This window comes from Gobius niger (genome assembly GCF_951799975.1).
Source record: "Gobius niger genome assembly, chromosome: 19".
Taxonomy (NCBI): Eukaryota; Metazoa; Chordata; class Actinopteri; order Gobiiformes; family Gobiidae; genus Gobius; species Gobius niger.
The window spans coordinates 16,465,289-16,481,252 of record NC_136870.1 but is presented as its reverse complement, the minus strand read 5'-3'; the positions used below and the strand labels follow the sequence as shown (position 1 = coordinate 16,481,252).

Sequence of the window (15,964 nt, the reverse complement as noted above, 5' to 3'; positions counted from 1 at the left end):
CAGTCGATGCTTGTCCCGGTCTGTAGCACCGGGGTACCACATGGTGATGGAGGAGGTGAGGATAGACTCGATGATGGCCATGTAGAACTGCACCAGCATCTCGGTCGGCGGCTTAAGTTTCCTCAGCTGCCGCAGGAAGAACATGGGCCTTCTTGATGAGGGAGCTGATGGTTGGCTCCCATTTAAATGTCCTTGGTGTTGGTGGTGCCCCGAAACGAAAGGAGTCCACAATGGAGATGGGGGTGGGATAGTCTGGGGTGGACACAAGATACAAATTACCATCAATGTGCAACCATACAGTACATACTGTACTAAGGGCCAGTGATATGTTTAGCCAACATAAGTCTCCCTTTTCATTTACCTTTCATATACTGGCCTTTCTTGGTTAAACTATTCACTGGTAATGTTAAACACAAAGCACAAACATTAACCCATCGAGAATGAAAAGCATAAAAACCGGTTGAAGTAAATATTTCTCATTATTACTGCCCAACCCATTTGAACACTTAAAAATATATTGTTTAAATGCTTACCAGTAAAATAGCCCATGTATGTCAACACTGTGTATTGTTGCAGTTCGTATCCAGTATGCACATTCTGAATAATGTACACTAGTCTTAACACCAAGCCTGCCTCTTTCAGATTGACCACTAGAGGGTCACAGTTCTTAGCAACATTTCAAGCAGTTATGTGAATCCCATGTATTCTGCAGACAGAACAGAAGTGTAACTTGCCATTCAAAATGTCAGTATGTGCTTATAGACTTCAATTTTCTTCCCAGGGAGCGATTTCATTGACAACAATAGAGCAGAAATTGAAAATACTTGGCAAGGTAGCGTGCTTTTCTTGACAGCTACAGTGTGCACAAGCTGTTCTCCCCTGATACATTCAGTCGACCTATAGGCGCTACCACAATTAATATGAGATGATGTTTACAGAGGCTGATTGTCTATGGCTGAGTTGTCTGTGGCGCCACAGTGAAGTAGGTTATTGTTATGAAAGAGGCTTTTATCAGGTGTGTGCAAGTCCAAGATAAGCATAAGTGCATGTTTGGGCACATGTTGGGTCCAGGGGTAAACACTGCTGCTCTGCGAAACGATGATGAAGTAGTGAGTTTGCAGCTGAGACCTGCATCGATGAGCGAGCTGTACGTCAGCAGGCACAAAAGGGCAGCGCAGAGATAGCAACATCTTGGTTAAAAATAACTTTGAATGTAATGAAGAGAAACAGCACCTCAAGCTACTATATGTGGAATAATGTTTTTTTGACATTTCGATAATAAGGCAAGGGGCTATCATACACTATAGCAAAAAAAGATCCATTATATAACCAGTGTTCTATCTGCTGTAACAAATTGTATAACATTTGGCGTCTCCTTATGTATTCCTATAGCTCCAAATGGGGGTGGAATTAGAAGCTACCACGCTCTTTCACGGGCACGCACAAAGACCAGACAGGTGCGTATCAACTCGTTTAAGCTCAGGTAAGAACATATCTCAGTATGTAAAAACGGTGGCCTGTTCCTTTAAGATACCTTTATAGAGATCCTAAAGTTTGTCTGTTCAACTTTCGCCCTGTCCCAGTGCATATTAATGTTCTGTCCTGCCACTGTCATAATGGCTGGTGGCAAGAGACAAGGCAGCCATGTTGAATGCTACCACAAACGTCTTTTTATGGTGAACAAAAGTACAGAAAAGAGACACAGAAACACTATTGGTAAAAACATACTAATGTCCAAAAACAGCCCTACATGTTAATTGGCTTAGCATTACACTGACTGGGAATTTTGAGTGGTCATGTCAACCCAATCTCACTTTCTATATACGAATAGAATATTAACTCAGTGAGAGTAAAAATATCTGGTTAGTTTCTTAGTCTGACATTTGTTATCCTAATTGTGGCTTTACCCTTTTGTACCAAGCCGGAGGAAGCCCAGTGAAGTGTAAATTTCAGCCGGCATTACTGTCTCTGTGTCCACTGCTGCCTCAGGGCCTGACACCAGCATGCCCGGCGGGGAGAGTTGCTTCCCCTTAATCTCGGGCAGTTTAAAATAGACACAGTCGCGCTAGAGTAAAGGTCTTGTCATTTCATTGTCTTACACCTAGACGGCATTTGTATCCTCGGCTTGAAAAATACACCAGTGAAGTAAAAACAAAGCACCACAAGACACGAATAGTGTTCTCAATTCTTTATCTTATTGCTCGTATTTACATCTTTTCAGCTATAAAAATAACAATTAACTTCCCAAATGGAAAAATATGAAAACAAGTGGCTCTCAACGCATACTATGGACCCGGGGCATCTTGAAATGGCACCACATTACAAATCTCCTCAGACTGGCCTCATTGGATCGCGGACAAATTATGAACTTAGACATGGCATGCGCTGCCTTTAGGCCTAAAGCTGACAGAAAGCTTTGGTAAAAAAAAAAAAAAACACGGCTGGTAAATTGGCCCATCTATTAGTTCATCTAAAGCCCACTTCTTCGGATTTAAATGCTTATTTTAAATCAAGATCATAAAGATAGACTATTTTAGCGTTCTTACAGGCACTGTGTTTAATCAGTGTAGCTACAGACTTTCTATGGACATATTTACATGCAAGAAACACTTAAAGTTAATGCTACAGACAGTACATTCAGTCACAGTACCCTCACAAGAGTGCATGAGGTAAAGTTTCAAGTATTAAAAGTGTTTTGGGGTGTTTTGATAAGGCATGGGTGACTTTTTTTTTCTCTTTTCCTTTTAATAAGCTAACACACTCATTGACCTCTCTGCTTTAAGAAAACACAAAATTGAGCACATACAGTAAATTTCATTCTGTTCTCTCATTCTGTTCTGGCTGATCCGTACCAGCCTCTGTGTCCCGGATAAACTCAAGCTGCCCCTATTTTTTTTCCCCGACCCGTGTAGATAAAAGGTCTGATAAATACTTGCACATTGTGTCGTTAGAAATACTTTAAACAATATAATGGCGCGATTACAAAAAACGCATCTGCTTAAGCCACACTTAAATGCGTGTACAGTTACAGTACTGCAGTCCTGTTGCCTTGCCTAAAGTGAAGACTGACAGGCGGAAAAGGAAACATGAAGGATTCAAAGCCCCCAGAGCCTGGAGGACATGTTACTTGGCCGCCTTAAAGTTGCTGAGGTCCAGCGGCTCTTTGCTGGGTATGCACCAGTCGTCTGCCTCTTGACGGACTTTATAGTTTTTCAGAGTGGTCTTGTTGTAGACAGGCAGCCTCTCCACGGAGTCTGTAGACAGCGCCTGGAAGAAATTAGTTACAGTTATATTTGCACATTGAGGCCTAGTGATTACAGTGATATCAAACTCTTTTTGATACAAGACAATGCTCTATAGAATATATAACGCTCTGAGCCCACTGGCTAAACTGCCATTGGATCAGTCAACTTTTGGCTTCTGGCTTCTCTCATGCTCAAGTCTGGCTAACCTTCAAGTAGATGACAGCGTCGGTGCCATAGCCCTCCATGGAGTAAAGCTGTAGGTCCCCCTGGAAGTACTTGGCATAAAGTCGAGAAATGGGGAGTCCATAGCCAAAGCCGGCCTGTACAGACAGACAGAGGGGACATCAAGGATTTAGAAACACTTTGTACTTGAGCAGGCACAGTAAGCTGCAGCGCTCCCCGAAATGGATACTCTGTCATTTAGTGCTTACCGCGCAGTTTAGTTCATTTGGAGAAAAGAAATGGTCATTCATCTATTTAAAGCAGCTCTGGGTTCAGGCTAGGGCAACAGTATTCATAGATTTCTTGTGACATCATGGGCAGCTGGAAGCGCCGATTACTCACAGACACAGGATTTGATTTTACAGAATCTTACGATGTTGATCTGACTCGGAAATACAGCATTAGAACCGTTTTGTTGATTCCTGCCCTAACAAAAGCTTTCGTCTCTGATCCGAGTTGTTTCAATGCACAAACATGAACGGAAAATAACATTAAATGCATTTGTCATTTAGTCACAATCTCCTTGTTCAGCCAATGTCTAAAAAACGAACTGCTGTGTGCCTATGTAAAGGTATTAACAAAACCTGCCTCAGGACTGACACAGAGCATTTTAATTTTGTTTTTTCTTGATGTGTAGCTCGCATTACTGACCAGCGGTGGCCGTGAGCGCTCTCCGATCTCGGGCGCAGGAGCGGTGGAGTACATGTAGCTGAAAAGGTTGTCAATCCTGCGAAATGGGACACCGCCTCCCCTGTCGCTCACCTAGGAGAAAGAGAAGTGCAGAAATCCAACGGTTACATTCCGTGACCTCCTGAGAGGGACAGTGTGGTCCCGGCTTTGGAGAGGGGCCAAAAGAAACCGTTAACTCCGCTGCAAAATAGCCAATTGAAGAAGACTGCGATCACACTTGGCGCAAAGGTGTGTGGAACATTTTATCAACACTGACTGACCGCGTGTGTTTGCCAGGCACCGTGCGGAAATTATGATGAAGACTTTACGCAACATGTTTGGAGACAGATCTGGGTGGTGACTTGTGCTACTCTTGGTTTAAAAAGTGTTCACTGGGTTTGTGCACAAGCATGTTCTGATCAGTGCATCCCATTTGTTTTAAAGGGGACTCACCATCATTGGCTACTGCTACTATACAGGAATTAAAAACGTTATCTATCTGTACCTCAAAGAACATAAGCACTGTGCAAACACTGTGAGCTTTACAACAAAATAGACATAGAAATCTAGATTATAAACCTAAAACCTACTGAAAGGTTTGATTATTTACTTACTCATATTATAAAAGAACAGAGAACTTCTTGACAGCTATATTAAAAGAAAATGCTATTTGCCAAGGTCGGCACACAGCTGCATTTGGAGTATGACACACCTCATTCTACCTCACCTCAACTGCATTTATTACCGTTCGTTAAACAAACCGTACAGTACAGTTGCGTAACACACAATGAAAGCAGAGCAGTTGTAAAAGAAAAAGGGAAAGGCTCACCAAATATGGTCTGAACTTTGGAAGCAGCATTGAGCTTGTTACATCAATCCTAGTTTAACCTTTAAGCGGTGGCTGTACAACAACACTTGTCCCTGGTAAACATGCTTTTTTTTTTTTTTTTCAGGTTTCAAAACGCTCCTTTTAGCAACACCCGTCTAGAAAAGCCAGCTTAAAAACAGAGGGCTACATTTTCATAATCTATGTACCAACTTAACATGAGACTTCTTAAACTATACATCTATACACCAGTGGATGACGCACCTTTATGGACATGTCCTCTCCTCCGAGCGACACCATGACCTGGATCAGTGGGAGCTCGTTGCTGTTTTCATGTGTCTCGATCGTGGCGCGCATTGCATTCTACAAATATGAGGCAAAAGTGTAAGACATTTTCACTTTTCATCTTAGTAACACCTACTTTAAACGAGTCATACCTTGAAGAGCTCGAACAGCATGTGATACAGGTGAGAAGGCACATACACGATACTTATTGGCTGCTCTCTCTTCTTGCCTGCTAAATAAAACAGTATAGTATTAGGACTGCAAAACACAAATAGATTGCAATCGAACAGAAGTGGCATTTTGAATGAGCAAAAACATTTCACTAAAATATCAAAATATCGTATCTCCAGGGGGGCCATATAATGTTTAGCCCTTCACAGGGAGCATTTCTTTTTTATTCTAACAAACAACAACTGTTATTGTTAAAATGACTAATGCGAAGTTGTTCTGACCATCATTTCAGCTTCATGGGCTTATGATTAAAGTGCATATGACAAGTTTTAATCCTTTTGTATTCATGACTTAGTTTGATGGATAATATCTGTGGAAAGCATAAGTCACAGATTTACTTTGGCGAAGCAGCAAATTAAAGGCACACTGCGTAACATTCCGGACTACACTGTTCCCATCAGAACAAAACATGCTCCTGATGACCAGCTCAACACAGGTAATGCTATTACTGCAGTGGATAATTAAAGAATGGATTTGGATGAGAAACTAACCTGTTTAAATCTCAAATCCTGCTGACTTTACTCAATATACTCAATATCACTTAAATTTTTATGCTAGTGACATAGAAGGAAAGCTCCACTCACTCATTTCTCTTTGGTATATCATGGTTGGCATGGCAACAATTATAAATGTTCACCTCTAGTGAAATAATAAATATGAGGAAAAAAAATGTCAAACAGCAAAACTAGGTAAAAAAAAAAAAAGTATATATATTTTTATTTGCATTAGTTTATCGGTCCATCTACCCTGTGCCCTTTGAGTTGATTCTTGATTTGAAAAAAATAAAAATAAAAAGAATTGCATATCCAGTCAGAAATAAAAGCAAATCTATAGTTATTTTCCTAAATCGTGCAGCCTCATCCACCTCACTTAAAATGCATCATGATTCACAGTTATATCCCCCCCGTCGTTGATAATTATTCCTTGCTCTGGTCGTGCGCTTTGAAAGGATGGGAAGAGCATGTCAATATTGTCAGATGCAGCGAGCCGGGCCCACTTAGCCGTTACTTCAGCTTCGGTGCTATAATTATCAACCCCTCAAGTCCATCTGGCTGAATGCTCATTTCCATAAAAACACATAGTCCGTGCACACAAAAAAGGGGTTAACAGGGACTGAGAGAACACCATCTGTACCAGCGAGGATTGTGCTGTTGGCAGTGCCAGTGAGTACAGTAATTGCAATTCTTACTGTTTCGCTCTTGTAGAACCATCTCAGGAGAGCGCAGATAATACTGGTCACACAGCATCTTGGCACTATGAAAGGCATCTGTGGCAAAAAATAAATACAACTTGAATGAAAAAAAATGAAAGAAGAGAATAAAAATAAAGTAGAAAGACAATACAGCCTCATGACCACAATTGATTATTCTACATGTTGTGACAACCTGCCTATTATGCAACACACCGTGATACACATTCAGAGCCACTACAAGTTTGAACCTTTCCAGTTTATAACTACTGTGGCTGATTCCTATCTTAGAAAACATAGAAAAAAGCAAGAACAATCTGGCTCTTGTCTCATGCAAATGTTGTGCCTTCCACATTAACTGAAAATGTTCACCTCTGATATACATGCATATGCACAAACAAAACAATAGGAGAACTGCTAGGATTTCTAAAACCAATGTAAAATACTGGAGTTACTGTTCATATATTATTGTATTAGATGTGTTAGATGTATTTACCAGAGGTTAAAACATTCCACCATGAACTCTATACCGATATCACGACTTCCGCGTCCGAGCAGACCGGCAAACGCGAGAAAAAAAACATGAAAAACGTAACAACAATTAATATTTCTGAAACTCAACAGAGAGTTACTGAACATACTTAGTTCTCAGACTCATTAGCCAAAAATGCCGCACCTACTGCTAAAAAAGTATTATTTACTAAAGTTACTACTTCTGGGGGTTAGTGTTAGCATTTTTCTCCGCTAAACCCGGATGTCGTGATTTTGGGAAATATTACTTTTATAGCAGTAGGTTCAGCATGTTGAGCTAATGCGCCTGATAAATAAGTATGTTCAGTAACTCTCTGTTGAGTTTCAGAAATATTGATTGTGGTATTGAAGAGCTGTTTTGTAGTTTCTCGCACATCTGCCAGTCTATGCGAACCCGGGAGTAGAGCTGTGAGGTCACCACTTAACAAACGTATAGCTTTAAAAGGCATTTCTTCACTGAAGTAAGATACTGACCTTGGATCACATCTGAAACTTGGCAGTGGGGGTCTATACTTCCAATGGTGTTGGGGTGGACTGGGTTTGTGTTGCCGTCAAATATAAGAGCTGCGAAGCAAGAGGATAAAAGAAAATTAGGTCGCTTGAAAATGTTGTATTTATTTTGAAAACGGTGTGATATCTTAGTCAAAATGCTGCAAATTTGTATCAAAAGAGAGCGGTTTGGCTTAGTTTAATTTAATTTTTTCTTATGGAGACTGATTTCAGTAAGCAAAATAAAACTCATCTATACTTACGAATCCCAAATATAATATCTTCCTCAATTTGTGAAGCCCAAAATCCTGATCTAGACCAATGGTGAAAGCCACTCACAGTGCTGGTTGATGAGCATTCGTATAGAGATGCGGCTCATGTAGAATCGGTCTAGAAAGTACTGGATGTTCTGGTTGGTAACTGGGTCCTGGGGAAATGTTTCTTTGTATTCAATAATACCCTGCGCCATGGTCGGCACCACGTCATTGTGTCGATTTCTGATGGTCACTAAAGTGTCAACAAACCTGGAAGAAAGAGAACACTTTTAAATGCTGGTTACATAAAGAAGGTGTTAGAAGTTAAGTAAAAGATTGATAGAGAGTCTAGTAAGAACTACAGTCCCTCCATAACTATTAGACATAATATATTGAACAGATAAAAACGACTGCACTTTTTCATGATACAGTTGTTCATGTTAGTAAATAGATGCACATGCCAGAAAACAGATCTCTACTATGCTTGGAAATGTGCCAGTGTGCTTGGCTGACCTGTTACACTAGTAGTTGGGTGTCTGTAAACAAAACTACTAGGCTTTTAAAAGTACACTTTAATGTTTGTTTTGGTCAAAACTACTCACTCTCCCAAAACCTTGTGGTCATCTGGATTTGTGTCAAGGAATTCAAGGATTTCCATCAAACTCTGAACATACCTGTAAAAACACATACATGGTATAATGAACAGTATGACTATAACTAATGCGTCAACAAGTTTGCCAAAGTGTTTAGGTCCCACAAAGGATGGAAAAAGGTTGGGCTGACGGCTGAGTCACGTGACACAGTCCAGGAAACTAGGGTAAAGGTTGACAGTGGAGAGCCCCCCTCCCTTTTCCGAGCAGCTTGGAAGAGGTACAACTTGGTCAAAGGGAGCTTTTGTAATCCAAAGCGTGACGTTGTCCTCTGAGCAAATTAATATCTGCCTGTTATATAGCATTGCTGTAAACAAGACAGCAGCTGTTCCCTTCACAACAGGGCGGATAACATCAGACTTTAAAATAGAATGGGATGGGAAATAAACACTTTTGGCCTTTAATGTGAGGGTTTGTAAGTTTTCAGGTACATGCTTGAAACACAACAAATGTGGCAGCATCATAACACTGCACTTACCAGCCCTGGACCATCTTAACAGAAGGGGTCGTGAGGAGTTTGTCAGGCAAAAGATTGATTTCCTTCATGATGTTGGAAAGTCTGACTGGGAGTTCTTGTCTTAGAAAAACAAAGGATGTCTTTTCACAGGCATTGATGGACCCTGCGTTACAGAAAAAAGGGTATTAAATATCAAAACAAATCTGTTTTTTTGTTTTCCTATAACATAACACTTATTCTAATGCCCTTTATGTACACAGATTGATACTAAAAATGATGCTGCTGATAAAGTTTTGTTAACCAAGAAAGCTGCAGCAGTCTGATGCAACATCTATGTACATTGACCATTTAGCTAAGCAAAACAACTGCTTAGCCTGCGTACACTGATCTGATCAAACACGAACTATACCAGTGGGTATTTTGTGAATGGTGTTTGGTACCTTAACGTTTTAGTGCAATTACATAGCTGTCTTTACCGATATATTTGTTTTGCAGCGCCAAAATAGCATATCAACGCTCGCACAGTCAGCAGCAGGAGGCTACTCACCGAAATCCAGAAACTGCTTCATGGACAGCGGCGAAGGAGAAAATTTGGAAAAATGTTCGATATGCTTGGGCACGCTTGTTAAAGCGGCATTTTTCATGATGAACCGTACGAACTTCATTGTCTTCGTTTTAGTGGCTTCATAACAGTAGTATAGAAAGCTGGAGGACAGTTCAGTTTAGTTATCACCGAGGGACGGAGGGCAGGGAACTAGGAGCGAGAGCCAATCAGACGGCCGGATTTCTATTTCTGTTTTGGAGATCAGCCAATGGGAACTGACGAGAGGCGGGACTATGTTGTTGACAACAGACGCTTCATGTGCTACACTTGCTGCACGTATGATGAGTTGGTTGTACCCGAGTTCTCAAAATGTTTTACTAAATAAATAAATAATAATAACAATAACAATAACAATAACAATAACAATAACAATAATAATAATAATAATAATAATAATAATAATAATAATAATAATAATAATAACAATAATAATAATAATATTGTTTCTTTATTTTCGGTCTTTAATAAAGTATATTTCTTTATTTATTTGTGTCTCTGCTCGCAAAGTCTGCTCCTGAACATGAACAACATCTTAATTGTATATAGCCCAAAGCCCTTCACAAGGGACGTTTTTCATTCACTTCATGCTCTGTAAATCTGGCTTAAATTCTGCTAGGTTAACAGCCCTATTTCAATTGGTGATCATGCAAGACATTGTGATTTCAACAATATCTTAAGTCACATTATTCCTGTCAAAGTTTCAATTGTCATGTTGGCAGGCACTCTGTCTGTCTGACATATCGGCCTATCCACTGTGTTATTCCTCCTTGGTATTTATATGCTATCCTTACATCACTGCCTGTTTATCTACAGCGATCAAAAGTTCATCATGATTCCCTGGAAACCAGCCCCTCACCTCTCTAGCTTTGACTGGAACCAAGTGGCATTGTCAGGGAACATACAGTCCAGATCATCTTCCATTACATAAGTGTTGGCTATTTATTTTTCACTACAGTGTGCATGGAACGTTCAGTATGAGTCTGTACTGTAAATACGGTTGACATATTGAATAACAAAAGGAGGCTGAAGCATGTAAACAAAACCCATGGTTACACAGATTTATTCACAAGCGAAGCAACACTTAAATGTCACACTTTATCTCAAAATGCTTTTCATATTATCGATTTAAACAGGCCCGTTAGTCACTGTGTCTTCATTGCCAATTGTTTTGCTATTTGTTGCCTGCCATTAGTGTTCATTCAAGTCTTCAAACCAACACTGTCACTAATCCTCACCAGTTTCTCAGAGATTTGAGCCTATGTGTGATCTTTAAAATGCCAAGCAGGCTCTGACAAAATTGTAGGTTTACTTCGCAATGGTTTGATGTTTTGGACTTAATGCAACAACACCATTTCAGATAAGAGATAAGCACTGTACTTTCTCCTCTGCTTCACTACTTTCTTCTCTGTCTGAACTTTACAGTTGATTAATAGTGTTAAGTGAATCAGTCTACTCATAATGGGTCACAACAAGGCAATGTACTGATGTGACGTAACAGCTAACTTCCTGCTGTTTATGCTTCCCTGTCCTGTTCAATAAATCCTATACAAGCTTAACAATATAAAAACTGTACTTTTTAAGCCAACCAGAGCCTGGTAAAAGGTGGTTGGACTCAATGCCAATAAGAATCATCACTCAGGAAACTGAACATTTTGCTGCAAGGGGGTGGGGTGTTGCTTGACAGCTGCTGACCCTTAGACATATTTAGAAAAGCGGTGTACAGGCAGCGTGTGGGACATGCACGAGGGGAAGCGTAATGGCCCTCTCAGTGTTTTTCCAGTTTCCATCAGACCGCACGCCCCCCAGTGCCCGGCTCTTATTCCCAGCTGTCAACACAATGACGCTCGACACATTGTTGGGTGTCCAGTAAGGGCCTTGTATTGGACACAGTATAGACAGGTATGTGGTCAACAACTATGGGAATTCACTCTTGTAGCAATTGTAGCCAGCCTATTGGATGCATCTACTCACAAATAGCAATCGAAATGTTAGTGACTCACTTTCCAAATGGCTTTATTCATTTTACAACGGCAGACTTGATAAACAGACTTAAATGTTTTATAGGGTCCCATTATTGTATGCCATTAAAACTTTCACAAATCTTCCAAAAGAGATTTCTTCATTACAACTCTAATCATGAGCGTGAAAAAACAATGAGGACAAATTTCAAGTTCAGATTAATAAGAGGCAGGAAATTATTCTCTATTGTGTCGTCCAATCACAGCTCATTATGAGCTCTTCAGTATTCATGATTGGACATTTCACAGCCATGACCTTTCCGACACTTGTTGCATATTGGTAAAGTTTGAACAAGTTTAGTTTTAGGCAATTTTACCCTCAGTGCCAATATAATTCATCATTGAGTTTCTTCCACTGCTTTTGATTAAAATGATCCAAGCTCGAGCAGGATGGTTTTTTACCCTTTGAATCGGTATGCAAATAAAACCTTGTGCTACAATAGGAAAACAGGCAGCAGATGCTATACCCAATTCATTTCAATGAAAAAAGCTGTACCTTATGTGGCAGTCAGCACCAGCACCTGTAACAGCTTGAGTTGCAAAGGTTGTATGTGCTTGTTTAGAACATTCCTATTCATTTAGGAAACATTGAGTACTTTCATTATAATTGAGCAGTATGTTTTCACAGCATATTCATAGCACACTTCTTGAATTTGGTTTGTTTTCTGTATCTTTTAGCGCTGCATATTGATGGGCCCTTGTATACAAAGAGGCATTGATGCTCGGTCAATAATCTCTGTCTAAAAATAAACTGATCCGCTGTGTTTGATCTGCTGGTCTTTCATGTTTGATACCTGCGCATTCTCAAACCTGAATTACACAAAACCGAATCGATTGACAAATAAGCTGGAAAGTTATGTGTTCTCTTTTTTATGTAGAATAAATGTAGGCCTATGAAGAAAAGCACTAAGAGGAAAACCAGGCTCAATGTGGGTAGTGTGTTTCAGAGTCAAGACCAGACCAGCAGCAGACAAGTCCACACTTTGAATGAGACCATGTAATACAGTTGATGTTAGAACTGGGATTATGAAATCATAAATGTACAAGTTCATGGGAATAATGCGGACACTCAATTTTACACTTTTGCATTTGCGAATGGCAGCATCTTACTGAAAAGGAAAGTCTCCAGCCTCACTCAGAATAACAGTAAATCAGTCACTTGCATCCCAATGGTTTAGGCCTGCAGATAAAAAGATCAGGTTCTGATACATCAATTACAATATTATGTAATAGCTAATTAGTGTCTCAAAGAACCACCAGGCCTAAATCAAGAACAAATCGGAACTAAATTGGGTCTGAAAGTTTGAAAAGGTAAAACTTGGACAAAATCATTTAGTACAAAATAGGGGTGGGCCATATCATATTGCATATTGTTATCGTGATATCATTTTTTGATATTGTTGTAATTTTTTATATCGCTGTGGACATGATATAATTTATGTTATGCTCAGTCCCATCAGAGCAACATAAACTGTAGAACACAAGGACCGGTGCTTAAAAGTTAAATTAAATGAAGGATGTAAACTGCTTGAGTAGATCATATGTGCAAGGGAAATTAGTATGCCGTAAAAAAAAGAAAAAAGAAAAGAGGATCTTCCCAAAAGGCGTAAGGCTGGGATTTTGAAGTCATTTGTCCATTGTCAATGATATTGTCAAATATATCGTTATCGTGATATTTCTGGCCATATCGCCCTGCCCTAGTACAAAAACAAAAACAATGCAAAACTACGTGCAATATTCCCTTTATCAGCATCACTTTATCGCCAATCTGCACTTGGACTGTAAACTTTGCACCACCAGGGCTGACTTTGATATTCTACTGTTTTATATAGTCTGTTCTAATTTTCACTTTCTTATTGTTTATATGTCTGCCCCTTTTTGTTACTATCCATTGTACATAAGATACCTCTATTTACTATCTAGCTGCACATTTCCTGTCTATTTTGCATACCCTCCAGTTCTCCATTGTGAGATCAATAAAGGATTATCTTATATTTTTCATCTTTAGATTGTCTTACTTAACGCTATTTGAGCAACACATATCTAAAATGAATTAGACTTCCACCTTCTTTTCTGTAACGTCAGAGGCCATTAGATCAAAACCTGCAGCACAAGCATTTCCTGATTTTGTGCAAAGCAGTCTGATGGATGTTATTTACTGGCTGAACCAGACTGTGTGAGATCTGCGGTTTAGAAGTCTATCTTGATTTAAGAGCACAGATCTTCAGATGCAGCCTGTGATCCTACACTAAAGCCTGCCTCTCAGTCTAAAAAAAAACAAAAACACCATTGACTCTGAACCCACTCCACAACGATGCTGTGCTTTTAAATCTGACCACAGTGCAGTGTGTGTGACCTAATCCCTCATCCATAGGTAGCATCTTCCCCGGGCTGCTCCTGCGCGTCGCCTTGACTCGGTCCTGTCTGTAAATACACACGGTGACTCAGGCTGTGCGTTGTTGCTCTCGTTACAAAGGAGAGGCTGAGTGAGACGCACACAGAGAAAGAGAGAGAGAGAAACGCTCCAATTCCCGCGACAACATCCTCTCTGCCTACTCCTCAGCATCAGCACCATCCCACACTGACGCTAGTGGAGCTCCTCACGGCGTGCGATGCGCTCCTCCGTTGGCTTCAAGAGGCGCGATTGTACGTGAACGGCGACCAATACAAATCCACCGGCTTCTGGGCACACAGCGAAACCAAAGAGGTCGCTTCAGCCTCTTCTTCTTCTTCTTCTTTTTCCCTTCCGGGGGTGAGCTAAGTCGAACCCCCCTCCAACATTGAGGATACGATGGCATTTTTGGAAACGAGCCGAAGGTAAGTTATCCTAAGCTCTTTTTGTTTTTGCTGCATCCACGTCTTTGGTTGGTGCGCACTGGCTTTACGAAAAGAACGGGACGTATCCATGTTATGAGTCCGCTCGTTTGGGGGAAATGAGACGTTTCAGATGCGATTGCACGCCCGGGTGTGTGTGTGTGTGTGTGTTGTTACGATCGTCAGCAGCAATCGTACACATGCACGTACATAAGCGCGATATGGCAACCTTCAACTTCGAGCTGCACAACTAGATCATACACCCCGTGGATTAGCAGTGGACCTGACCGAGGAGAATTGGTGCTACGGTCAATAGTCGTAGCAGCATTTACAACTCAGTGGAGCGGATAGGGGTGTCATTTCAATATACCTTAGCAATAACCTGGGTTTTGCACAGGCGTCAAAACCTCGCTGCCATTGGAGAGGAATACTATGGTGTTATTGGTGGACACACTATTCTGCATCGGTGTGCTGCTTGGAGATAATGCTGAGGACATCTCCACTAGCCTATATAAAATAGATTGCTTTTGCTATAGGCTATCTGCTCCATCTATGCCAGATAGCTTACTTTTATGAAGCTTGGGCTATACTGTGAGTTATTAGGCTATTGTTTTTTTTTATAGGCTGTCACAAAGAAGCCAGTGCTGTAAAATTTGCAAGTTAAAAGAGATTTCAGATTATTTACTTTTACGCAACAATGTCAAGAGAGTAAGATTTCTTGCGTAACACTGTGTGGGGGGGGTGGGATCCTGATCTTATGAGCTTTGAGTGTGTCTACTCATGTGATACTGTGGGTTTGTGTTGTACATGTTGCAGGAGCTTGAATATTTATGTGATTGGCCCGAGGTTGTGAAAAAAGGCTTGTTTATGTGGAGCCCCAGAGTGTGGACCATGCCTCTTGCCGCACACACACACACACACACAAACACACACACACACACACACACCGAGAGAGAAGAACCTTGAGTTGATTTGCTCCCAGTTGCCACGGGAAAAAAAAGATTGATGTTTTCATACAGTGCAAAATGCTTCGGCAAGTTTATGGGGATAGCCCTGAACGAAGAGAGGGATTTCAATAGACTAAATTTTCAACCACTTTTGGAGACCTTCACCGAGACACTAGTCCTGTCTCGCAAGATGAAGACGTAGCGGCCAGACTTCAAAGATCCATTGTTAATAAAGGGGTGTTCTATATCGTCCCCATAGGGAAATCTGCCCTGTGTATTTGACTCATCCTGAAATACCGGTGTGAGGAGCAATGGGTGGCGGATCCATGCCGAGATCTCGAGTCAAATTGGAGGATGAGCCTTTTGTGCATGTTTTGGTTTGATGGAGAAAAGGGAACAATATGAAGGTACCCAGATATGGAGAGAACATGCAAACTATTGCCCCCACACAATCGGGAAATACCATAGAACTCAAGGCCATCTTGGACCACACACAGTTTGAGTCACACAACTTTTAAATATTGTGGCAGTAG

At 40.7% G+C, this 15,964-nt stretch overlaps 2 protein-coding genes across 5 annotated transcripts in view; one reads left to right on the top strand and one right to left on the bottom strand.

Moving 5' to 3' along the window:
* Positions 1 to 2,183: 2,183 nt before the first annotated feature.
* Positions 2,184 to 9,787, bottom strand: pdk2a (pyruvate dehydrogenase kinase 2a). 3 transcript variants are annotated; one of them, XM_079577026.1, is made up of 11 exons: positions 9,596 to 9,787; positions 9,070 to 9,211; positions 8,544 to 8,615; positions 8,027 to 8,211; positions 7,673 to 7,762; positions 6,668 to 6,745; positions 5,400 to 5,479; positions 5,227 to 5,325; positions 4,119 to 4,229; positions 3,452 to 3,565; positions 2,184 to 3,267 (listed from the first exon to the last, which is right to left on the bottom strand). In XM_079577026.1, exons 1-11 carry the CDS (start codon positions 9,711 to 9,713, stop codon positions 3,124 to 3,126), a joined length of 1,233 nt encoding a protein of 410 aa, XP_079433152.1. In that variant the 5' UTR covers positions 9,714 to 9,787; the 3' UTR covers positions 2,184 to 3,123. The 3 variants fall into 3 exon arrangements, with proteins under 3 accessions (XP_079433152.1, XP_079433153.1, XP_079433154.1); XM_079577027.1 differs by having other exon boundaries at positions 5,400 to 5,476; XM_079577028.1 differs by having other exon boundaries at positions 9,489 to 9,603.
* Positions 9,788 to 14,093: 4,306 nt separating this feature from the next.
* tbkbp1 (TBK1 binding protein 1) overlaps positions 14,094 to 15,964 on the top strand; it is a 74,905-nt gene continuing 73,034 nt past the window's right edge. For both annotated transcript variants that reach the window (XM_079577684.1, XM_079577683.1), the window contains exon 1: positions 14,094 to 14,487. The gene's annotated coding sequence lies outside the window, so the exon portion shown is untranslated. The remainder of the gene's footprint in view (positions 14,488 to 15,964) is intronic.

Excerpts from the sequence above, each read along its gene's own strand:
- pdk2a (XM_079577026.1), bottom strand. The coding sequence starts at position 9,713 with ATGAAGTTCGTACGGTTCATCATGAAAAATGCCGCTTTAACAAGCGTG. Across the intron at positions 8,616-9,069 it reads GTTAAGATGGTCCAGGGCTG|GTATGTTCAGAGTTTGATGG; the intron begins GTAAGTGCAGTG and ends GTGTTTTTACAG. Across the intron at positions 8,212-8,543 it reads GACCACAAGGTTTTGGGAGA|GTTTGTTGACACTTTAGTGA; the intron begins GTGAGTAGTTTT and ends TCTTTCTTCCAG.